The following is a 25,974-nucleotide window of genomic DNA, read 5'->3' on the forward strand; positions in this document are numbered from 1 at the left end:
TATGTGATAGACAATTTTTGGAAATAATTTTGAGGATTTTCTATTGGTGAAATGAGTAAATAGTTTTGTAAAGATAGACACTCATCACTTACGACAGGATCTAAAGAGCTCTGGAGGCAAGAGATCTTCTAGTATTTTTTTGAGCTTTATATAATCAAATATTTGAAAGTGGTTAGAGCCACTAGATTCAAGCTATAGAGGACCCTAAAATCTATAAAATGTGGAAGGTCGTATTCTCATAGACCAATACAGTTGAATAAAATAGGTTGTCATCAGTAGAAATTTGTATTTAAGATCATAGGATTTAGAGCTATTAAGGCCCTTAGATCTAAATCAGATCCCTCGTTTTGCTAATGAAGAAACAGGCCAAAAGTGGTTGTGATTTCCTCAAGCTCATGTAGAAAGTAAATTGCAGAGCCAGGACTTCTCATACAGCATCTCTTGTTTCTTTGATTCACCCACCCTGCCTTATATGATTCTTTTTGCAGAAGCAGGCTAAAGCAGGCTAAAATCTTTAGCCTTTACTGACTTTGACTGCAAAACTCAAAATCTCCTATCAGATTATATAATATATGGACCAAAGGTTTTGAAAAGATAGGTTTCTTATTTATAAAAAAATTTGAACTTGATAAAACTATGTCTATCGTCACCTGAAATCCATTTGAAATATTTTCTTGATAACTTTGCCAGGATTTGAGGAGTCCCTGGAAATCTATTAGGTTACCCTGATAATCTATTAGATTAACTGCCCAAGTCTGAAGCAGTCAAGACTATTAAAAATGTAGTTAAAGAGGAAGCTACATTATATGGATATGTAAAGAGGAAGCCATATTATGATATGACAGAAGTGCTGTGTTGACTTTGTAAGGTATCTCATTTATAGTTTCATTTAAATCTTCATATCCTCATGTTTGTACTGTTTTAAGTCTGTGAGAGTAAGTAATTTTGAGGGTAAGCATAGGTTTAAGGGATAGAGGAAGGGAGATGATCTCTTCTATTTTGACCTAAAATAAGGATCAAGATAAACAAGAAAGGCTGATTATTAAATAATGTTGTCTGCTTGGTTAGAGATACAAGCAAACGTCAAGCATTTATTAAGTACCTTTGTTGCTAGCACAGTACTAGAGGCTGAGGATACAAAAATCAAATAATTTTTGTCTTCAAGTGAAATTTTTCCTAGACTTCTCCTCTAGATTGTTATTTTGTATTATTAGGTTATAAATGAGTTTGACCAGGTATTTTCCTTTTGGATTCTGGAGGATTAGTCCATTAGGGAAGCAGGCTTCCTACTTCAGATTTCCTATAGATAATGCTTTAGTAGAATATTGCTCTTCTAGCATTTACCTTTCCTAAAGCCATGATGTTATTTAATGAATACTTTAAGAGAACAAAGTTAAGAAGGCAGTCTCATTGGTTCTGGATCTCTGAGGAGTAATATATAATAGCAATATAATGCATTAAAGATTTATTAATCACCTATTGTACTTTTTAAGATTTTTAATATCAAGAGAGAAAGAGATTATTTGAGAAAAGTTGCTGAAGGTAGAGTCAACTGGATTTGGTGTCTTATTGGAGGAGAAGTAAGGGAGAAGGAAGAGTCAAACAATTTTAAAGTAATGCCTATCCTTAAGGATAAATGGTTACGCCATGGAAGCCAGGAAAATAATTAAGTTTGAGATGGAAAAAGATTTATTGAGCTCTTAATACAGTATAAAGCACTGACTGTATTAAGGACTGGGTGTACAAATAGTGAATTGAGGAAGTCCCTGCTATCCAGAAGCTTACATTCTGTTTGGAAAAGACAATACGATTGAGAAAGTTCAGCTACAGTGCACATGTGAAGACTTGATAGTCTTCAGGGACTAGTCCTAGGACAGATATCAGTGCCTCACCTTTTGAAAGGGATAACTACAGGGACAGATGATAAGACTGGACAATCCTAGGTTTAGGTTGAGGGGGAAAGCCCAGTTTTAACATGTTGAGTTTGAGATGGGGATGGATTATGCAAGTAGATATGTCCTATAATTAATTGGATGTGAATTTCTGGAGCTTGAAAGAAACATCATGACTGGATATAAAGATTTTGGGAGTCATCTGCGTGGGCATAGCAATTGAGGCCTTGAGAGTGAATGAAATTGTCATCATAGAGAGAAGAGTGCCCAGGACAGGACTCTGTAGAACGCCCTTATTAGAAGCCTAGAAAAGTAGAAGGAATCTATATCCAAATCTACATATAGTACACATATTAATAAGGAAGATTCCATGTTTAGATATCCTTGGTTGATCTTGTCAGGAAACGTCAATCAGGAACGAGAGAAGTAAGTTTTTGTTTTATGTGTAAGTGTGAGAGGAGTGTATTACAATAGAAAGTTGACCTCAGAGTCTGTCTGGCTCTGTGACCTTGGATAGTAATGTAAACTCTTTGTCCCTCTGGTAGCTTTACAACTGTAAGTTGTAGAGCAGCTGTCTACTAGCATAGAGGGAATTTCTTTCACTGTTCCTCATTCTACTTAGTTCTCATAGTCTACTATTCCACTCCACTTGAGCTACACACAGAGATGGTTATATGCTTGATGTTGCCGCAATGTTCTACAATGTTGCTATCACTTGATCATTGATAGCTTCCACTCCCTTGTTCCTAAACTCTGAAATTTTTTTTTGTCTTACAATAATCTTTTATTATTCCATCTTTCCTTTTGTTTTACAGATCATAATCCTGTTCTTTGTTGTCATTGTATCTCTATTCCCTCCATCCCTCATTTCTTTTTGAGGCCATCTCCCTTGCACTGGCTGCATTTTCCTCTCTTTCTTATCTTGGCCCATTGGTGAACGCCCTCAACTCCACAGTATCCTCCTTCTCACTTGATTTCTTTGCCTCCCCCACCCCCACCCCCACCCCCACCTATCATAACTTGCCAAGCCCCAACCCTGGATTATTCCTACCATCTGCTTCCTTTACTTCTTCTCACATAGAAGAAAAAAAAATCACAAAACTGCTAATTGGGTCCACAACTACCTAATCTCAACTGAGTCCTAAATGCACCAAAACAAAATTCTATTCCCCTCTAATTAATCCACTTCTCCACTCTCCATAGTAGCTGCTATGAGCCTTTTTGTCTGTCCTCAGGCCTTCTATGGCAGCCCTTTCTCCTACCCTTTTAGGCAAGGACCTCAGTGTCATACTTCACTGAAAAAAAATGAGGCCATCTGGTAGTCACTTACTTTCCTCCTTTCGTCTTCAACTTATATCGTTCAAACGCCTTCCCCACTATCTCCCTCTTCACTCTGGTCTAGGATGAATTAGTGGCTCCTCTGATTGGCAAAGCCAGCCCCTTCTCAGGATGCAATTTTGATCCCATCCCCTCCAGCTTCTCTAGCAGATTGTGCCCACTATCTCTTTTGATTTCAAACTCTTTATATTTGTTAGTACCTTCCCTGCTGCTTACAAACATGTCTGTGTCTCCCCAATCCTTAAAAAAAATCCAAAAACCCCTCACTTTATCCTATAATCTTGCTAAATCTTTCTTTTCCTTCATAACTAGACTCTTTGAGAAAGCCACTAGGTGCCTCTGCTTCCTTTTCTCCCATTTTCTTCTAAATCCTCTGCTGTTTGGCTTTTGACCCTATCATTCAACTGAGAATGCCCTCTCCAAAGTTACTAATAATCTTAATATTAATTAATTTCCAAGTTTGTTGGCCTTTTATCAGTCTTGAGCCTCCTTGACCTATCTGTACTGTTTGACACTATAGATTGCCTCCTTCTGGATGCTGTCTTCTTGTTATGTTTTCATGACTATCTTCTTTCCTTTTCTCCTGACTACTTCTTCTCAGTCTTCTTCACTGCTTATTCATCCAGGTCATATTCAATACCTGGGTGTCTCCTGAGACTGACTTAGGCCCTCTCTTCTTTTCACTCTCTATACTTTCTTGCTTGGTAGTCTCATTAGCTCTCTTTGGTTCAATTATCTCTATATAGATGATTTCTGATCTGTATTTCCAGCCCTAGTCTCTCTCCTGAGCTCCAGTGCTTTTCTTTTTTTTTTCTTCTTTTTTAATTTATTTGTTTTTATTAAGCTAATTTATTTACTTTTAGTTTTCAACTTTCACTTCCACAAGATTTTGAGTTCCAAATTTTCTCCCCTTCTCGTCCCTCCCCCCACCCCAAGATGACATGTGCTCTGAGTACCCCTTCTCCTAATCTGCCCTCCCTTCTGTCTCTCCCCCCTTCTCTTATCCCCTTCCCCTTCAATTTTCCTGTAGGGCAGGATAGATTTCTATACCTCATTTCCTGCATATACACCAAGTACTTTTAGACATCTTGAATTGGCTGTCCCATAGACCTCTCCAACTTTACATGTTAAAAACAAAATTTATTAATCTTTCCCCAGTCTCTTCCCCTTTTTAACTTCCCAGGCTTCTGTGTTACTTGTCAAAGGTACATCATTCTCTCAGTCACCCTAGCTTGAAATCTCCTTCTTGACTTCTTCATTTCACATATCCAATACATTGTCAAATCTTATAGTTTCTCCCTTCAGAACATTGCTTGTGTACATCCTTTTCTCAGTACTTGCACAGCCATTACTATGTGCAAACCCTCATCACCTCTTTCTCAAACTATAGTAATAGCCTTCTGGTTAGCCTCCCTGCCTCAGGGCTCTCCAACTCCAACCGATCCTCCTTTTTGATAGCAAGGTGGTTTTTCTAAAGTTTTCACTTAAGTCTGACCACCTTACCTATTGACCCCCTCCTCTTCTCACTCCTCCTGAACTCCAGTGGATCCCTATTACATTTAGGATCATGTATAAATTACTCTTTTTAATATTTAAAGTCCTTTATAACCTGTCCCTTTCCTATGTTTCAGGCCTCTTACACTTAATTCTCCTTCACGAATTCTCCATTCCAGCATCACTCACCTGCTTGCAGTTCCTCAAACATGACACCTTTCATCTCCCATCTCTGTCTTTGAACTGGCTTTCTCCCACACCTGGAATGTTCTGTTGCTTTCCCACTCTGCTGCCTTTGGTTTCCCTGACCTTCAACACTCAGCTCAAATCCCATCTATTCCAGGGGGCTTTTCCTGGTGACCCTACCTACTAATGTTTTCTCCTCTCATGTGTACTCTACATATATCTTGTATCTACTACTTGTTAAATGTTGTCTCCATTACTAGAACTTAATTTCCTTAAGGGCAAGGACTGTGTTTTTTGCTTTCTTTGTATCCCCAAACTTAGTACAGTGCCTGGTACTTAATAAGTGCTTAATCAAGTGACTTGACTTGACAGGAGTTCCCCATACTGAAGAAATCACAAGTCTGGTCTTATGTGTATAACACATCTATTATATGGGGTATCCCACAAGTCTTAGTGTAAATTATTAAAGCTTAAACTGCACTAAGACTTTGGGGACATCCTGTATAACATATGCATCGCATTACTTATAAGTTAATACTCTGATATTGACTGATATTTTTGTGGCCAACCTGACCTTATCGTGACCAAAGTTGCCTTGCAAGAAGGTTGTATAATAAAGGATCAGAAACCTGGACGTAGAGGGAATTTGTTATTTAAAAGCCAGATCTTTTATAAAGTCAGTTAACAAGTATTTATTAAGTGCTTACTGTGTGGCCTCTGAGAAATATCAGAAGGTGGAGTTCTTTGCATTTACTTTTCTAACTCTTGAGAGGATTTTTAATTCTTAGTCATAATGTATAGAAACACCCTCAGGGGCAGAAAAAAGCATAACTATATACCTTTGTGGGCTTGGGATTATATGACTCATTGCTGTCTTACTAACTCATCTGGACTGAGATGAAACAAAGCATTATAGTTCTGTATATTAGGAGAATTTATTTATGAGCTTCCTTTCTAGCCCAGTTGAAGAGGGGAAGGTCAGCTTGTCAGCCATGTGCAAAGAATAATTATTTTCTATTAAGTGGTGAATGTGAGCTTAGGTGAAAGTTCACATGAGTCAGCCATGGGACCAAGTCATTGGCAGAGAGATTTAGAAGAAAATTACATTAAGGAACTGGGTGGTTAGTATAGTCAGTCAACATGAATATCAACAGATAAGGTTTCTGGGCAGGTATTTGAGTACTCAGTAGAGAACTGGACAGAGGGGCAGACAGGGAAGTTAGATTTACTATCAGGAAAAAAGCTTCTGCTGAGGCGAAGAAGCTGGTCTTTCTGCTCTGAATTATCCAAAGCCAAATTCTTCTGCTTCTTGGTGATTTCAAGAATTTAAGATCTTCTGTTACCTGCTGGTACTTAAGAAACTTGTGAAACTTCCTGTATTCATTCAGCATTCATTAAATGCTTACTTTTTGTGTTGTCCTAAACTCCCGTAAGTTCATAGGATCATAGATTTAGAGCTGGAAAGGGATCTTAAAGATCATCTTGTCTAACTAACTAATCTTAATGATAAAGAAACTGAAGCCCAGAGAGGACTAATTGATTTGCCCAAGGTAACATGGTAAGCCCAGAGCCAAGACTTGAACCAATGTCCTGACTTCCCTTGGTGCTTTTTCCACTACTGCACAAGTGGGCCAATTGAGAGCAAGGAATAATAGATAATAGACCAAGTGCTGTACTGGTACTCACAAAGGATTTAACAACTTAAGAGATAGGCCTCTGTTTGTAAAGGGCACTGACAAGAATTACACAGAATGAAGAGTAGTTTGGTGGTGATACTGCTGCTTCCTGTTCCTTATTTAAAGTAATTTTTAAAAGAAAAAAGCAAATAAATGAATTTGTAACAACAAAATATAACAACAAAGATTAGTTAAAAATAGGTCAAAAAAGTTATGGTAAAGAATCAGTAAGAGCCAAGCAAAGACCTTCAGCTAAAAGCTGTTAACAGGCATATTGGTGCTGGTTGAGTAAAGAGATGAAATTTTTTTTTTTTAGAAGGGGATGTGGCCTGCCGTTCCCTTTGGTTTGTGACTCAGATGTTATGCAGTTGTCCATTTCTGTAGAAGAGGAACCTATGATTTGTCAAGGTCAGATTAATATCCCTTTTGGGAGGAGGTATGGCACTTTCCCTTATCATATGTAAAACTGGTAGAAAGCAATGATAACTCACACTTTTATACAGTGTCTCAAAAGTCTTAATTCAGTTTAGAACTTTAATAGCTTAAAGCTATACTAAGACTTAGGGAACATGCTTTAAGGTTTAGAAAGTGCCTTACTCACTGAAATCCTGAGACAGGTAGTACATTTAGGTAGCGAGGTAGTATAGTGGATAGAATGTTGATTTTGGAATCAGGAAGACCTAAGTTTACATCCTGACTTTAATACTTTGTATCTGTGTGACCTTGGACAAGTCACTTACCTCTCTCATTAGAGTAAATCTGCTTCACAGTGTTGTTATAAGGACCAAATGATGTAATATATGTAAAGTTCTTTGCAAACCTTAGCTACTATTATATTATTTCCATTTTAGAGGTGAGGAAACTGAGCATTTGAGACAGACTCATTTTCATATAGTAAGTTTTAGAACTGAAGTGCAAACCTATGTCTTCTGATTCAAAGTCTAGAACTTTCTACTGTATCTTTCTTAGTGCAATCAAGTAAACAATTTTTTCATTAGTTACAAAATGTACACAAACAAAACAACTATAGTCAAACTTTAAAAATAATCACCATAGTTGCTTGCAGAGTGCTTGGCATATAGTAAACACTGAAATGAATATATCAGATTGAATCGAATTAAACATATCTCCTATAGATCTCTCCTAGACAGTGCTTTGTTACTTTACTTACTGTTAATTTGTACTTTAAAATATTAGTAAAACTGCATTTATTTTAAAAACGTTTTGTAATTCAGACACTTCATTAATTTAATTTGCTTTTCTCATTCCCTTTTCTCTAGTTAATTCAGAGTAGTAAAATTTGAATGTATATTTTAGTTGAGTCCAGAGATTATAATTCTTTAAAATATTATGTAATTCCTTTGCTGAACACAAGATGGCAAAATAATCACATCACTTGCAGTGTTGACAGTTTGAATTAACTGTAATATACCATTTAAAAAGTTTTATACCATTTTGCTCTTATCTTTGCATCAGATAAAGGACAAGTATAGTCCTTTGAAATAAGTCACATATAGACACATGGTTCTGTTTTAATGGTGCCAGTCAGTTCGTTAGAATTATTTAATTTTTGGCCACATTTCTTTAGCCAGAGTGATGAACATTCTAATGGGGGAAGACAACACACAAAAGGTAGTTGAAAAGGAGTGAGGGGAACAGAGTACCTTCAATAGGGGAAAGGTAGAAAAGTAGTTTAGAGAGTCAGGAGCCTAGCTGTGTTAAAGGTGAGCATGGCTAGTCTAGCTACTTCCTCATTTCTCTTTCATGGTTCTCTTATTTCCTCTCTGACCACTTCACTTGCCTTGTCCGGTGGCTAGATGGCACAGTAGATTGAGAACTGGCCCTGGAATCAGGAAGACTTGAGTTCAAATGGGGCCTTAGATACTTACTAGTTCTGTGTGACCCTGGATAAATCACTTAACCTCTGTTTGCCTCAGTTTCCTCAACTGTAAAGTGGGGATAATAACAGCATGTTCCTCTCAGGGTTGTTGTAAGGATTAAATGAGATAACATTTGTAAAGTGCCTAGAACAGTACTTGGTACATAGTGGACATTATTTTAATGTTTATTTCCTTCCATTCTCCTTTCTCATTTTATATAGCACTATATGTTTTAACAGGACAGCTTGGACAGTTTTTTACTTTTGGTCTCTTAACAGTACATCTCCTGGGCATGAAAAAGTGAATAGCAATCAACCAGTAAATGTTTATCTTGCACATACTGTGCACCAGCTACTGCTTTAGACTCTGGGGATACCAGAAAACAAAACAGTCCTTACATTCGTGGAGCTTACATTCTATTAGAAGGAATAGCATGTACAATAAAAGGGAAATGCAGAATTACAAAATAAATGCAAGGCAATGAGTGGGGAGAGAATTAGCAGCTGGGATGGGAATTTGGAAAGCTTATGTGGGAAATAGTGTTTGAGCTGAGCTTTTGAAGAACTAGGGATTCCAAGAGGCAGATCAGAGGAGGGAGTGCATTCCAGGTCTGGAGAACAACTGAACCTGTTAAGAGGCACAGAGATAGGAGAGCAAATGTCACGTGTGGGACGACCAGTTTGGCTGGACCAGTGACCACATGAAAAGGAGCGATATATAATAAGCCTGGAGAAAGAGCTTGTGAAGGGCTCGGGGCGAGAAAGAAGACTAAGACAGGAAGAACAACTGGACTAAACCAAGTATTCGGAAAAGAGGTCCATGCTGAAGATAACTCAGCTTTGAGGACATTGAGAGTTTGGTTCTCAAGACATCTGAAATAGGGAAAGATAATAAATGATTATAAAAATCGTGGTATGGTTTTACTATAGAAAAAAGTCCAGCAAGAAAACAGGAGAATAACAGTTTGTTCCAGGGGCCATGAAGGCAGCTGAAGCAGGCACCGTGGAGTGCTTAGTGCTTGGTCAGACATAGAAGACACCAAGGTCATCCACTATATCCTGGGCCGTCTCCAGTCATCCTGACTTTTGTCTTGCCGCTGGACTTCAATGAATCTGGAAGAGAGAGTGAGGCTGATGACTTTGTGCAGCTCTGCCTCACTTAAATCCAATCCACTCGCAAGTCAAGACATCACTCCATGATGTCATTGGTCCTTTTTGAAAATGAAGGAGGAATGACAGCTACCAGTCCCCAGTCCCCTTTGTTAATGTAACTTTTGAGTATCCTTGATGAAAATATGAGTAGGGAAAAGTAGGCTTTTGCAAATAATATTCCATAGTAGTTCATTTCATTACAATTACACATTTGCCTGAAAGGTACATAGAATATAAGATCATACTGCCTTTTTTAAAAAATTTAGTTGGGCAGTATAAATACTACCTTAAAGTCTTTCTTTCCAAAAGATGTGTGGATGTGTTAAGATTATGTGAAATTACTTGATAGGTACAGTTACAGACATAACTATTTAATCCTCTGATTATCAATATCCAGTGAGTCCAAAAACAGGGAGACATAATGCTTGCTAAAAGTGCTTGCTTCTCGTGGAGGATTTCTAGCTCCAAGTCCAGTTGTAAGAAGGATTCTCTGTAAGAGCTCCGGTGGCTCCTGCTTGTGTGTAACAATGTATTGATTGAATAAAGTGGTGTCTCATAAACCAGAATTTGACCTATCCATAGAAGGAAAGCTAGGAAGTAAAGAATGTCCCTCATCCACACTGTCATAATCAGATTGATGGTCCATTGACTTGCTCATTCAAAGCATACATCTTTGACAGGCTCTGCCATTTGACAAGGAGGCAGGCCTACAATTGAATAAGAGGAAGAACATGGACCAGACTACATTTGGAACAGCTCTATCAGTACATCTACCTTCACTGATAGTAAGTTTTTCCTTAATACAAAACCCCATCTTTTTATCATCAGTATTTTTCTGATGGCGGGGTAAGTCCTGAATATGATATGTGCTAGCTATATTACTATGGGTAAGTCTCTCAACCTCTTAGTAATCCCTAGCGACTAAGACTGCAAGTTACAGATAAGTTGCTGATCCTCATTGGTAACATATTCCAGTCTCAGAATTTCCTGCACCATTGGAGTCACAGATTTGGATTAAAAGAAACGAGAAAATTCTACTGGTGATATGGCTATAAATGATGGAACAACACAGTATCCAAACGACTAAAAATTGTGGCTAACCCAAAAGGCAATGGGGAGATGCTTAACATATTGCCATTGACAAATCATGCATATGAAATTGTATAAAAAAGATTAGTATCCAATCTATAACCAAGTCATGAAACTGTACATCCTTGAACTCAGTGATAGCACAACTAGATACATACATACTCTAAAGAAATCAAAGGCAGAGAGAAAGGACCCATATGTAGAAAAATATTTATAGTAGCACTTTTTATTTTTGCAAATAACTGTAAACTAGAGGGTGCCCATCATTTGGATTATGGCTAAACACATTTCGGTCTATGAATATAATAGAGTATTACTGTTCTGTAAGAGATTAATTCATAAAACCCTGGGAAAACTTTTATGAACTAATGAAGAGGTGAAGTAAGCAAAGGGAGAAGAATTTATAAAATGACTACCACAATGTAGCCTTGAAAGACTTAACTCTGACTAATGATGACTCCAGAGGACAAATGACAAAGCATACTTCTTACCCCTTCAAGTAGGGGATGGATTAGATATGCAGATAAAACAGATTTTCTGTTTGATTTGATTATGTTAGCTTGTTACAGATTAAAGGGTGTGTGTATGTGTGTGTAAGAGAGGCAGAGACAGAGAAAAGAAGCTAGTGATAGTGGTGTACTGCAAAAAGGAGAAAAAGAGTATCAATGAAGAAAATGCACAAGAAGAGATTAGAAGGAGAATCAGAGGGCAGCAGACAGTAGACAAGGGAGACAACTTTCGAACTAGCATGCAGCATTTTAAAATAAGCTACATATACAAATCAGCTATATTTGCAGTTTCATAAACAGTCTTCTTTTTTTCTTGTTCTACTTTATGTAAATATTCATGTTTGTCTATTTTTGTCAAGTCTAGAATAACAAGACAGTTTTCAAATAATATAGTCCAAGAGATGTATTGCTGGAAAAAGAAGTGGACTGGACTTATAGTGAGAATGAGGGCCAACAGATGGACAGCTCTTTTGATTTGTTGGAGTACTCTTTTTGTAGACCTAGCTTTTTTCCTGAATTTTCACATAGGTTTTTAGGTCACCATGTAATTGGGTATAGTAATTTTTAGAAAAAACAGTCTTATTTATTTTCCTCTTCATTATGAATTTGCTTTTTAAAAATTTTTGATCTTTAACTTTGTTGTCCTCTCTTTAAAAAACAAAACAAAACAAAGAAGCATCAAATTAGCTAATGCATTGGTCTTGGTTTTGTTTTCATTTAAAATGACCTCTTTTGAGCTTGCTCGGGATTATTAATTTGCTTCTCTACTTTTTAAAATTGACTGCTTATTTTATTAATACTCTATTGTCCTCTGTAAATATTAATGCTAAGTAACATAATTTTGCCATTAAAGACTGCTGTAGTTTCAAATGAATTTTTGGTATGTTCTGTCACTGTCATTTTCTATTCTCTTCAATATAATTTTTTTAATTGTTTTAAGTTGTCTCCAAACTGATCACATTAAGGATATAATACCTAATCTCCATTTAGATTTTCATCTTTTGTTCATATTTCTTTTATTGAGTTTCTTCTTTTAAATCAAATTTTAGTCTATAATGAATGCATATAGGACTTCTGCTGTTTTATTTTTATGTTGTTGTTGTTGTTGTTGTTTTTAAATGCCCTATCGTAAATGTCCCACAGAGCTCCCAAATAAATCTGGTCTGTAACACGTCCATTCACTAGTCTTCACAGGCCTATCAAATACAGTTTTTTCAACATTTTGTTCATGTCTGTAATTTCCTTCTTGTTTATCTTTGATTTATTTACGAATTTCCAAAAGAAGCATATTACCTCTCCTGCAGTCTTAGTTTCCTCATCTGCCAGATGTGTGTAACAGTAATAGCACTTATCTCACAGGATTTTTGTGAGGATCAGTTGAAATACTATCTGTAAAATGTTTTGCAACCTTAAGCCCCTATATAAATGATGTCGTCCTCATCATCATCATTATTGTTTATCAGTAGTAGGGTTTTTTTGGTATTCTAGTTAGCGTACCTAAGTACTTAATATGCCATTTGTTACATATATATGGTATTAATACTATTCCCATATCGGTGATATCTTTAAAAATAATATAGGATTTCTTTTTGTATGTATTTTGAAGGTATCTTATTATAATTTTTTTTTTTTTTTACCATAGCCTTATCTTAAATCATGACTAAATGTCTTGTTTTGGAAACACCTCCCTTCCCCTCCCCCCCATTAGGCTGTATGAATCGTTATCCTTTAGATGTGTTCCCTGTAGATGGCATATTGTTATGGTTTTATTTGATAATCCAATTTGCAACTCTATTCTTTTTTATGAATGGTTTTAGTCCATTTATATTTAAAAATTATAATAGTTAATTTTTGTTTTCTTTCCATCATACCCTATTATCAACAAGGTAATTGATGGTAACAACCTCATCTTAATTTCTTTGTATTCACAGGAACATAAGATTTTCCCTCTTCCTCTCATACCAAACAGAAATCTTTGGATTGTATTTTTACTGATATCATCTTTTTTACATTTTCTTGTGTGGTGTAGATAAGAGTATTATTTTAGACTTGTGGTTTCACCTTAATCTTTTCACTTCTTTTATTGGTTAGATTTAAAGAAATAATTTATTCCTTCTCTACTCTTTCCTTCCAATCTCTCTTTAATTCATAGTCCTTCATTTTCTTAGTGACTCATACAAAGTGGGACTTCAGAAGCAGTAGCCTTTTATAATAGCAATAGCTTGTAAACGAGTTATCACTTCTGATTTTTTGCTATAAGGAGTTGCTTATCTCATTAAGGTTTGTCTGTGAGGTCAGAAACCCTGACCATTTCAATTTTTTTTTCTTTCTGAAAGAATGAAATCTCATGTAACATTGAAAAATTAGCATTTCTCACGAAGGGAAAATAAAAATGAACGTAAATGGATTGAATTCACTTTTAAAAGCAAATGGAGTTGTGAAATGGATTAGTAAATAGACTCAACAATATGTTACCTACAGGAAATACACCTGAAACTGTAAGTTGCAAAGCAGGTGCCAGTCTGCTTTAGAAGAGAGAATTCTTTGTTTGGAGCTCATTAAACTGTTGATGTCACAGATCCAATTTTTAAAAAATCGATACTTCAAGGATCTGTGATTTTTATTAATATAGGTATTTTCTTTATCAAAGAAGATATAATCCGTGACTTAATTGACAATTTTTGAGGGTTACTGTGCTTAAATTCATTTACCTTCATCCAGACTGCTGATAAGTCTTTCTGAACTTAGCAAAAGACGTATGGACTAGCACCAGGCTTGTATTTGCATTGGAAGCCTTTTCAGTTTGATACCATTTGTTAAAAGTACATACTCTATCATAGCTTTTGATTAGTTATGATCACCTTCATTCTGCCATGAGGCATTGAAGTCAGAGTTTTATTAAGAAACAATTGTAGAATATGACTAATTGAACAAAGTAGAGGGTCATATTAAGCGTACAATTTTTCTTTTTTTAAAAAAAATGTTCTTAATGCTTTTTGTTTTTAATATACCACACCAGTGAACCTTCCCTTATAACGAAGTAAAACAGTTTAACAAAGTCAACCAGTATAGTGATCACATTTGACAATGTATACAATACTGTACATTAGCAACATGGGTTAGGATTAACAAGTAAGGATAGGCATGGAGAACCACAGTTCCCCCTTACTTCTCAACTCAAAGGACAGAGATGCAGTTTTTTTTTTTACCTCTCTTCTGGGGTCAAGTTTGCTTGTCATGATTACGTAGCAGTGAGCCGGTTTTTTCCCTTTTCTACTTTCAACAAGCATTCATGAGTTGCTTATGCCAGGCAGTGGATTCCCCATCAATTCCTGTCCTTAAGGAGCCCACACCTCATTGAGGAGAAATAATATGAATATAGATAATCAAATTCAGTGAAATTTTCCCTGAAAGTTAAGAGGTAGTAATGCAAGGTAGAGTTATAAGATCACAGTGGTTTAGGATGCTGAGGCCTCTTATTTAGTGCTGTTGATGGACTTTGTTCCTTTCTGAGAGCTGGGGCTCATTGTCATTTTGGTAAATAATTCATTTTTTCCCCTGCACTATTGGTATACCTTGTGAGGCCAATCAAACCAATGATTTAATGAAATTAGCTAATTAAATTTATTCATTAATAAAAATTAAGCATCTACTTTTGTACTAGGCATCATGTTAGGCTCTGGGAATACATGTACAAAGAATCAAACAATCACTTCTCACAAGGAGCTTACTTCTGATGGGGAATAAAACAAACATATAAATATGTATATACAGAATAAAGAGAATTAATATAAAGACCTGAGACAGGAAAACCAATTAGGAAGATAGTACAGTAATCTAGACAAGAGATTATGAGGACCTGAAATAAAGTATGTGAGTAGAGAGAAGAGGTTGGATTCAAAGAGATATTGTGGAGGTAGAAACTTCGAGGTTGGCAGCTGGTTGGATATATAGAGTAAGAGAGAGTGAAGGATAATGTCAAGGTTACAAACCTGGGAGACTGCAAGCATGGTGGTTGATGCCTTTGGCAGGAAAAGGAGAGGGTTTGGAGAGAAAGCTTATGAGTTCAGTTTTGGCCATGTTTAGTTTATATCCGGTGTGAAATGTCCACTAGAAATTGGTGATGTGGTACTACATTTCAGGGGAGATATGGGAACTGGACCTGTAGATAAGGGAGTGATCTACATAGAGGTGACAGTTAAAATGATGGAAGCTTTAAAGTCACTCAGTGAGCGTGTGAAGAGAGAAGAAAAGAGGGCTTAGGACAGAACCTTGTGTCTGCAGCGTTGCCACACACTTAAGGGAGAGAGTTTAGTTCTTGTTACTAGCCTTTCATAGCCTCATATGATGGCAGAAGGTGAAGAGTGAATAGTAATATGTGGTACTGCTATTTGTTCCTTTCTTTTTCAGATGTCTTTCAGACATTGGAGTCAGTACATTTATTAGAAAATTAAAAGTAGCCTTTTTTCATCATATACCTTCTTGAAGTTATCAAGATTGTAAATTCTGTGATTTTTTAAAATGAGCCTTTCAAAGTACCTTATTTTACTAACTTTTAAATCAGTTGATTTATGATATTTCTTTTTGTATTAATACAGGACTTGTTTATAATGTTAGTCCATATATGGAATATCACCCAGGTGGGGAGGATGAACTGATGCGAGCAGCAGGCTCAGATGGTACAGACCTTTTTGATCAGGTAAGATGCTAAAAGTAATGGAATATTGTGACTGAAGAGGACTCTTAAATTTAGAGTCTAATGAGGCTGGATGCCTACTAGAAATTTAAAAGTATTTCTGAGGGAAATGGAATTCTGTTTGCATACCTCAAAAAATAATAAAAATATTCTTTTATAAAATATTCCTAGCAATCCATATAGAGAGCAGAGAAAAACCTTGGGAGAGGTTGGAAAAGAAATCAGACTATTTTAAGGTCTTGAGGTTAGTTAATGTCAGTATGATGAAATGGCTTTTTGAAACTTAATGATTCCATATGACCCCTTCTTAGCATCAAATCCTATGGTCCAATTCTTGGGAAAAAATATATTATGGAAAGCTGTTTTTCTTACATTTGCTTTGTACATAGTCTTGTGATAGTAGTGATTTATGTTTGTTACAGTGCTGTCTTGTTATTAAGAGAGGTAGCTGAATTAATTTTTTAAAGGCTATTATAGTTTTTTTTGTTTAAGTTTAGTTTATCTGTTTTTCCTCTATTATTTTCTTTTGCTATTATAATTAGGATTTATTTTTTTGCTTGTTTCTTTGGGGCCAGTCAACCAAATATAGCCTGGCTTTTATTTAGTTAAATTATACCTAATTACTGTTTTGGTAATGGTTAATCTTTAGTGACATCTTGCTGACTTTGGCCTTTTTTTTAGAAAAACATTTAAATTTAGAGAGAGAAATCTATGTAATTACTTGTGGATGTAGAATTTTCTGGTTTTATCCTTTTTTGTTTTTTAGTTTATCTTATTTTTAGATAACTGAGACTATTTTTCATTTAGAAATTCATTACAGCTAGAGGATGTTGTTCATTGACTGGCTGGCAGGACCCCTTTTGATCTCCGACAAATTCTGGGACTGGGAATTATTAATATCCTTCTCGGACTGGAGAGAAACCACAGCTGCACATTAATCTTGATACCATTCTCTTGAGAGAAACTCTTATGAGCTTATTAGGAATGTTTCCAGGTGGCATTTGACTTGTTGATAGCTAGGGATGCAAACCAAGTAGGGGGCTTTGGGAAACATTACTGAGAATTTGAAAGATTTCTTTGTATGGTTTACTTTGTTTATATATCTATTTTTTTGAGCCTCTTACTGAATACCTTCAAGACATATGGCTCATACTTTCCACAAGCTGCAAAATGATCCAAAAATGCCAGAGCACAGCAAAAGAATCTTATACCCTAATATTATAAGACGTTTGTTTCTTTGAACTGTACTGGATAGAGGAAGCTGTTTTGCAGGAGCCACTGGAACTGCTATTACAGTTACCATCTTTAGCAATTCAGACCACATCTTCATTTGCTAGACAATTGCTTTCTACTTGACCAACAAGGCTATTGAGGTTTAAATTATTCATCAGTTTCATTCACCATAGGAGTAAATAACTCTGTATGTTCTTATACCTGTATGAAGCTCTTTGCTTCTTTAAAGCACTTCAGAGCCTTAGGGTAGTTAGTGGGAATGCTATAAGCAACTCTTTTGGACTTAACAATGATACTCAGTTTGTGCTGTTAGTAGTCAAAAGATAGGTTGCCATGTGACCATCTTTAAGAGAACTGGAGGCCAGTCATAAGGAAAAAACAAAACAAAACAAAACAAGGTAGAAACAAAACTCACTGGAGAGGTCACCTTAATGTGCTGATTCGGTAGCCCAGAGCAGAGAATTTTGAGAGCACGCTAAATTAACTGTGGTACTACAGGGTCATTTATTTAAGTGTTGCATAAAAATTAGTGACTGCTTTGTTGTTATCTGTGCTGTGGATCTCAAGGGGTCTACAAATCTGCTTGTTTTTTAATTCTTTCTTATTTTAATGCTACCTTAGTACTGCTGTCAGCAACTTTATTGTTTTATGAAGTGATGGTCTTGAACCCCTAATTTTTCATCTTATAATTATGAACTTTTAATTTTACCTTACCAAAGATTATGCCCAGTTTTATCATTGTGATGTTTAAGTTAATAAATGAATGTCAGATAAACATGTGCTGATTAGAATTTTCATGGAGAATAGTCCTTGAGAAAACTAGGGAAAAGATATCTTGTGAAGTTTCATAAATCTTCATTTCATCTTTCTTTAGTAAAAGTAAGCCTTTAATTGATTAATCAGTTCTGTTAAAAAGCTTTACTTTAATCCTAGGAAATAGTTCTTATATTTTCTGTTTTGTTGGTGAAATCCATATCAATGTCAAATTTGTTTCCCATTCTGGATTGTAAGGATTCATTTATGGAGCATTGTAATGTGCTTGATTTTTTTTAAAAAATCTATGATTCAAAAAGCTAAGTTGATACATTTAGCTGTTTTAACATTTTCACTATGCATAAAAATATTATTTCAATGACAATGTTATCTTAGAAAAATATTACTTTCAAGTGAAGATCTTTTTTCTCTTTTCCCATCCCTCATCTCCCCACTCATTTTCTTTGATAGAATCAGCATTTAAATTATTTGGTGAAAATTCTTAGTTGATTGGCTATCTTAGATGGTGCCCTCATTTAAAATGAGGTCTTATAAGTATGTTTTGTTTGCACTGATTATTTCCCTTTTCAGGTACATCGTTGGGTCAATTATGAATCTATGCTGAAAGAATGTCTTGTTGGCAGAATGGCCGTCAAGCCTGTTGCGGTTGCTAAAGGTATGTTGTGTTAGATATACTTTGATGTTTTAGAGTTGAAGTGCCACACAGAAAATCTTTATTCTACTTTCACTTTTACTACCAAGGTAACAGTTATATCTTTTTTTTTCTTACTTTTACTAACTTTGGGTGAAAAATGCATGAATGTTTCTCTTAAGCTCTTTGTATTTTTATATTTTGACCTCTTCCAGAGGGAAAGCTGATTGTTAAGATTTGTGATGTTAGTATATAGAAGCAAGATCCATTGTACTTCTGTAATGACTGCATTATTTTTAGTGTTTGCTTTTCATATTCACATCCAACTAATGCATACTTTTTATAGAACATTGTGCTAGCTGGTGGAAGAGATGGAGGTGTGTGGTTTTTTTTTTTTTTTTTTTTTTTTTTGGTGAGGCAGTCCAGGTTAAGTGATTACGCAGGGTCACACAGCTAGTAGGTGTCAAGTGTCTGGTCTGAGACCAGATTTGAATTCAGGTCCTCCTGACGCCAGGGCCGGTGCTCTATCCACTGCGCCACCTAGCTGCCCTTGGAAGAGATGGAGTTTAAATAAGACATAAATATAGTAATTCTAAAACTCACCATTACATTAATTATGAATTCGTAGAATCAGAGCAAAGCAGGCAGAAAACTCTAGAACATTACCTCTCCAGCAGCCCCACACTTCATAAAAAACATTTGTTTCTCTTTCTCATCATATGTCAGGGATGGACAAGGGTGGGAGAAACTGATGTGAAAAAGGTGGCATGGCTCCCCCACTTCCCTTAAACCTTCATTCCATTTGGTTGTAAGGATAGAGAAAGGAATGTTTATTCCTATGGCAATTTTTCTCCTCCAAAGAAGACTCGAAAGTACAGTTAGAATGATTTTTTTAATGACTTATAAAAAGCCCTTGACCTTGATTCTTTTATGTGGTGGACGTAGGAGACTCATTTGTTTTTCTTATCTTTTATTCCTCATAATGGTTACTTCAACCTAGTTCATTAAATTCTTTGCTTGAATACAAGTCTTGATTCTAAATATTTGTATAAAATATGTTCTGTAATAAATCTATCTTGATGAATAGACCAAGAAAAACTTGTTTCTGTTCATTGACTGCCACTGATTTCCAACTCTGATATTTTGTGATTTTGTAAAAAGGTAGTTTTGTTAACCTGTAATCAGGTTTTTGTGCCTCCTTTTTTTTTTTCCTGACTGTAGTATTACTAGTTTGTTCTTCGTACTTAAAAGATCAATTCTTGTTGTTGAGTTCTTAAGAAAAAAAATTGTGATATTTTAAAGCTACTACATGTCTCAGATTTCACATGATTATCCCGTATTCTTCCATCCAGTCTAAGTTATACAATTTGGTTCATCCAACTTTTGTTTTTGTTTTTATGTCGGGAAACAGTATGGAGAAATACTGATACAGGAGAAATACCATTAGGAGTAGTGGGAGTGGGGGTTGGGGCGGGGAGAACAGTGCCCCTCTCACCTTCAGTCCCAAGATCCTCAGACGGTACTTTTGCATTTTGGCAGCTTTCTTGGTGTTGTGTAGCTTAAGGGCATGTACAGTGCAAAGTGTGCATGCTTTGTTTTCAGAACTAAGGCTGCTGTAAAGTTGTGCAATGCAGCACAGGCAAGTGCTGCCAGAAACACCTCAGATTCAGTACGCATTTGATTTTGAATTAATTCTTGGTTCTTGTGCATTCAGAAACCTTTTACTGTTGCCAGATTTTTTGCGACCCCATGTAGGCCCATGACCCACAGTTTAAGAAGCGCTGTGTATGAGCCCCTCAGTAATGATCTAGTCAAGTCTCTCTCTCTAGTCAGGTCTGACACTCTTAAGTTGCATAGAAGGTGCCAGTCTGTATTAGTAAAGGGAGTTTCCCCTTTCATCCAGAAGTTTCTTTACCAATGAAATCACAGATCCAGTCCCTCTACCTAACTTATCTATGTAACAGTTGCCCCCTCCTTCAAGTAGAAGGCAGGTGGTCTTTGGTTTTGGTACTCCCGATGGTGAATGGATGGGAATTGGTTGAGAGTTGTGCTCGATGGACAGTTACAGACAGGTTGTAATCTGTTTCACTGAAGGAAACATTGGCAACATGGAGATTACAAATCCATTAACTGATGAAGAGTTCTTGAGCAGATCCCTCACTTTCTCTGGCTCTCCATTTTCCCATCTCTAAAATGAGTGAGCTGGCTAAGATTACCACTCTGTTTCTTTCAGATGTAAGTCGTGACCCTATGAGCCTATGACCTGCCCCCCCCCCAATTATTTCTATAGAGCACAGCGCCTCATACCCCATACCAAAGGCCCAACTCCTTTGCCTGACATTCAAGAACCTTTACAATTTGAACTCTTCTTGTTTTCTGTCCAGACCTCATACTGCTCCCTTCTGTATACTTTCCACTCCAACCAAACTGGGTCATATGCCCTTCATTCTGTAGTTTACTATCTGTCCTTACATTCTATCCTCCTAGAAATCCTTTTGCTGCAGCATTCTCCCCTCCATGTATTTGTGAATTAGAGCCCAGTTTCCCTGTTAGTAATGTCCTTTCACTTTTTATATCTAACATAGCATTTTGCTTGTTTCTTCTGTACTTAATATGATGTATTATTAAATACTTCCATTATTTGTATATGTGCTGTCCACTTTCCCTTTCCCTCCTCTATTAGACTGTAAACCCCAAGAGAGCAGGGAACATGACTTATTTAAACTTGTTATTTCATTTAAGCATTTTGCACAGCATTTTGTGCAAAATAGTCATTTTATAAATATTTATTGAATTAAAATGCTGCAGTATGATTAATGAGTCAATCTGCTCTTTTGAATGTGAATCAATAATAATAGTCACATTTATATAATGCTTTAAGGTAGTAGTCATGATTTATAGTCTATAGATAGCAGTGGTAAATCACCAATTTATACTTTGCCAACTTAAAGTGTGATAATCGTGGATAGCCACACTAAAGTTTTATCTGCAATTAAGATTATATTTTGCCTCAAATTAGAACTATTGACCAATAGAGATAGTGAGGTGACATAGTGGAGAAAGTGCTGATCTTGGAATAAGGAAGAACTAAGTTTGAATCCTTCCTCATACACTTAACTAACTGTGAATCTGAGCAAGTCAGCCTCCCTCAACCTTAGTTTCCTTGTCTGTAAAATGTAGACAGTAGCCTGTATCTCACAGGGCTCTTTTGAGGATCAAATGAGATAGTAGATGTAAAGAGCTTTATAAATCTTAAAATACTATGTAAATATTAGCTATCATTATTGTTATTATTTTTAACTGGAAGTGTTTTAGAACCACTTCATTTTACCAGTGAAGAAATTGACCTATACAGTTGTCATTATATGGTATCTAGAAGCTCTTTTCAAATATGGAATATTATGGAGCACAGTTTATTTTCATAAACTTTTATTTAATAGTTATACATATCAGGATTATGTAAAGTGTTTCTAACACATGCCAATATCATTTTGTTACTATAGGCCTAGGTTGAGTTAGGGAATATCTTGAATTCAGAGAAGGAATCAAAGTAGCATTGCTTTCATTAATACCTTTGAACTGCTTCAGACTGATCAAGGACTACTAGTTGATCATCTTGTTACATTAGTTTTTTTTTGTTTTTGTTTTATTTGTTTTATTTATTTTTATACTACAACTGTTTACAGATTACTCTCACTTCATGAGAAGTCCCTTGTAACAAAGTAAAAAAGTTGAGAATTAATAATATGGTGACTTCATCTGAAAATACATGCAACATTCCATACCAGTAGTAACTTCACATCTCTATTAAAAAAAACTTAACAGGGCAGCTACGTGGTGCAGTGGATAGAGCACTGGCCTTGAAGTCAGGAGGACCTGAGTTCAAATCCGGCCTCAGACACATTACACTCACCAGCTGTGTGTCTCTGGGCAAGTCACTTAACCCCAATTGCCTCACCAAAAAAACAGCAAGAACAACAACAACAAAAAAATCCAACTTAACAGAAATCTATTTCTCTCCCTTCTAACCACCCAATTAAAAAAAACAAAACACAAATTTCTTCTAACAACTATACGTAGTCAAACAAAAGAAATTTTCTCACTGTGTATATATGTGTATGTTTGTATGAATATGTCTTATTCTGCATCCTAAATCCATTACGTCTCTGTTATAGGGAACAAGTTTTATCAGTCTTCTGAAATCATAAATAGTTTTAGTATTCTTACAGCTTTCAAGGTTCTGGGTTTTTTATTTATTTATTTTTTTTACAATGTTATTATTATACAAATTGTTCTCCTGGTTCTGCTAATTTCATTCTTCATCAATTTATAAAAGTCGTCAAAATTAATTCAGTTTTATAATATTGATGTTATAGTGTAAATTGTTTTAGTTTACTTCATTTTGTTATCAGTTCATATAAATCTTTCAATGATCTTTTTGAAATTATGTTTCCTCATTTCTTACAGCGCAGTAGTATTTCATCATGTTCATACACCACAACTTATTCAGCTGTTCCTTAATTATTCTAATTGTTGGACACATTCTCTTAGTTTCCAATTTTCTCTTGCCATAAAGAGAGTTTTTATAAATATTTTTCGTATAGGATTTTTTCCAGTTTCTATATATGCTGCCAAAGTGAGCACATCTTTTCTTATTTCTTTTATCTCTTTTGGGTATGGATCTAGCAGTGCTGTTGCTGGGTCAAAGGACATGCATTTTTAAATAACTTTTTTGTGTACAATTCCAATTTTCATTCCAGAATGGTTATATACTTTCACAGGTCCACTAGAAGCACATAAATATTTCTGTCTTTTCATAGCCTCCCCAAATTGAATTACCTTCCTTTTTTGTCTTCTTTGCCGCTCATCAGAGTGTGAGATGGAATCTCAGAATTCCTTTGATTTGCCTTTCTCCATTAGCAATTTGGAGCATTTAAAAATATGGATATGTTAGATTTTTATGGACAGTGTGGATATTTGAGAGACAAAGAATGTGTGGTGCTGTGGACAGAGTGCCGGGTTTAAAGTCAGGGCATATTGTTTCAACTCTCAGTTTTCCTGTTTACTCTCTGTGACATTGGACAAGTCACTTGAGCTCTCTGAGACTCAGTTTTCCCATATGCAAACAAGAGGATTAGAATAGATGACCTTTGTAGTCCTTCCTTTCTTTAAATCTTTGATACTATGAGCCTACTTTGAAAGAACAGTTGAGTTCTTAATGCTTAGTTAACTGTTAGGTAGAATGAATTTCTTTTGCTACCTGACTTAATTTAATTCTTATAAATGTGTTTTGATTCAGATTTGATTTTAAAGCATGTCCATTCTCAAAGCTGATTTCCTTTTTCGTTGTCTTATATTCTGATATTTGCTCACTTTCTACCTAATATAGGATCCTTTAAAAATTTTATTTATCTTTTGTATTTCCTTTTAGAGAATCATGAGAAGAAACCTTTAAATGGTAAGTCTTTACAAAGAAGATTATGGAAGATGATATTTCTGTGGACTCCTTTGGAACCAAGTTTGTCTTCTTGATATTTGAGTAATTTTTTTTATATTAATGTCATTTACATGCGCTTAACAAAACTAGGAATCCTAGAATTTTAGGCTTGACCAGACAGATGATAAAATCTTTGACCCATATACAAACTTCTTTTATAATACCACCAACAACTACTGCTTATTTGAAGTAATATCATTGACTCACTAGTATTTCACAGTGTTCACTTACTTTCTCCTCACTTGTGCTGGACTATATAATATTTAATAGTATCTTTTATAATGATATGTTTATTGTGTTTGTTGTACTCATTTCAATTTGAAGACAAGTCTCCTTTCTCAGAGCAAAATAGAAGTTTAGTAATTTTGCCTTCTCTCTCTTATCTCTCAACTTTGGACCATCTTCCCTGCACTGGGCCTATCTTTTCTATATTCATTTTGATGTTTATTTTTCTTGCTCTGACTTTAAAAAGATGTGTTTGTTGTCTTTGGCAGTTTTCCTGTGCCTTAGTTAACTCCTTAACTTTCCTAACATTATTCTTACATAGGATCATAGATTTAGAGGTGGTAGGGACCCCAAAAGTCATCTAGCCTAGCTCCTCTTTTTATAAATGAGGAAGTTGAGGCACAGAGAGTTAATTAATTTACCCAAGGTCATGCAGAAAGTCAGAGATAGGGTTTGGAGACAGGACCTCTAACTTCAGACTTTTTTCTACCATCCCTGCTACTCATTTTTTCCTAAAACAGTAGGTCCATAGATGAAAAGGAAAATATTTATTTGAGATTGAAAAAATAGTTCACAATCTGTTCCTTCACTTTTTAGTTATTTCAACTATTATATTTTTATTTTATGACCAATATCCTTTTGTTCTTTTGAGGACAAAATTCTGGTAATATGAAGCTTGTGTTATGTGGTCAGTATGCTACCTTTTCAGAAATTAGTGTAAATGTTGCCTTGGACTTATGGTCCTCATGCATTTGCTAACAACCATTGTTATTTGGTACATCAATAACAAACTCCCACATTCGTATTTCTAAATATAGTCTTTTCCAATAAAGAGGTTTTTTTTCATATTATTTATTTTCATATGTATATAAATTGCCTACATGTTACTAATTTTAATTTCCCTATATGTAAGAAAGAAAATGATAGTATTATTGTGCTAATATTCTGAAAATGTCACCAGAAATGCCACACTAGCTTATTAATAAAAGTAACATTGGACTTTGTTCAATTCTAGGAACTGGAAAGTAGCTTCTATAATGAGAATGTTATATGAAACAAGCTGAGCCTGTGAAACCAAAGGAATGCTCATAGAAAAGGGGGAAAAAAAACAACTTTAATATTGGAAATAGATCAGTGTTGCTCAGTGCTTTCATGGTAGTCTATGAAGTGGTCTAAAATGTTACCAAAAAGTGGGTCTTTTAAGGCATATTTTACGTTTCTGGTTTGAGTCTTTATTAGCATGTAAATGAACATTTAAACTGTAGTGACATCATAAGGTTTTATGTGTGTGTGAATGATGTCAAATGAGTGAAAGTAGAATTCTGAGAACTACTATCACATAATTGAAAAATAAGTGAATAATAGAAAAATCAGCATGACGTAGAGCAGAGAGCTCTGACTGCTGAGTTTGCAGATCCATTGAAGAAGATAATTTTAGGCAGTGATGCATATATTCCTGATATTTGCATTTTTAGGGGTTTTAGGATCCTTAAAAATAGAAACACTCCTGAAATAGATTGAAGGTTGTTAAAATTCTAACATAAAGGAACTTTTTTTGCTTGTCATTTTAGAAGTAATTGTTTTTAATTTTTGTGGTTCCCACAGAAATGAATACTTCAGGATTATGTTATTAGTGTGGTTACTCCTTTTACCAATTCAGATTACACAGGCCTTCTACACCTTGATAAATTGTCTTCTTGAGC

General features: G+C 35.4%; 1 protein-coding gene across 1 annotated transcript in view; it reads left to right on the plus strand.

The window, feature by feature from the left end:
• Positions 1-25,974, plus strand: part of LOC114037828 (cytochrome b5 reductase 4) — a 101,206-nt gene that overhangs the window by 10,151 nt on the left and 65,081 nt on the right. Inside the window, exons 3-5 of the mRNA XM_027854804.1 lie at positions 15,814-15,914; positions 18,489-18,573; positions 23,981-24,007. Of these exons, the coding sequence (XP_027710605.1) occupies positions 15,814-15,914; positions 18,489-18,573; positions 23,981-24,007 (213 nt within the window). The remainder of the gene's footprint in view (positions 1-15,813; positions 15,915-18,488; positions 18,574-23,980; positions 24,008-25,974) is intronic.

Source organism: Vombatus ursinus, unplaced genomic scaffold (genome assembly GCF_900497805.2).
Source record: "Vombatus ursinus unplaced genomic scaffold, bare-nosed wombat genome assembly UNPS02000582.1, whole genome shotgun sequence".
In the NCBI taxonomy this organism is placed as follows: Eukaryota; Metazoa; Chordata; class Mammalia; order Diprotodontia; family Vombatidae; genus Vombatus; species Vombatus ursinus.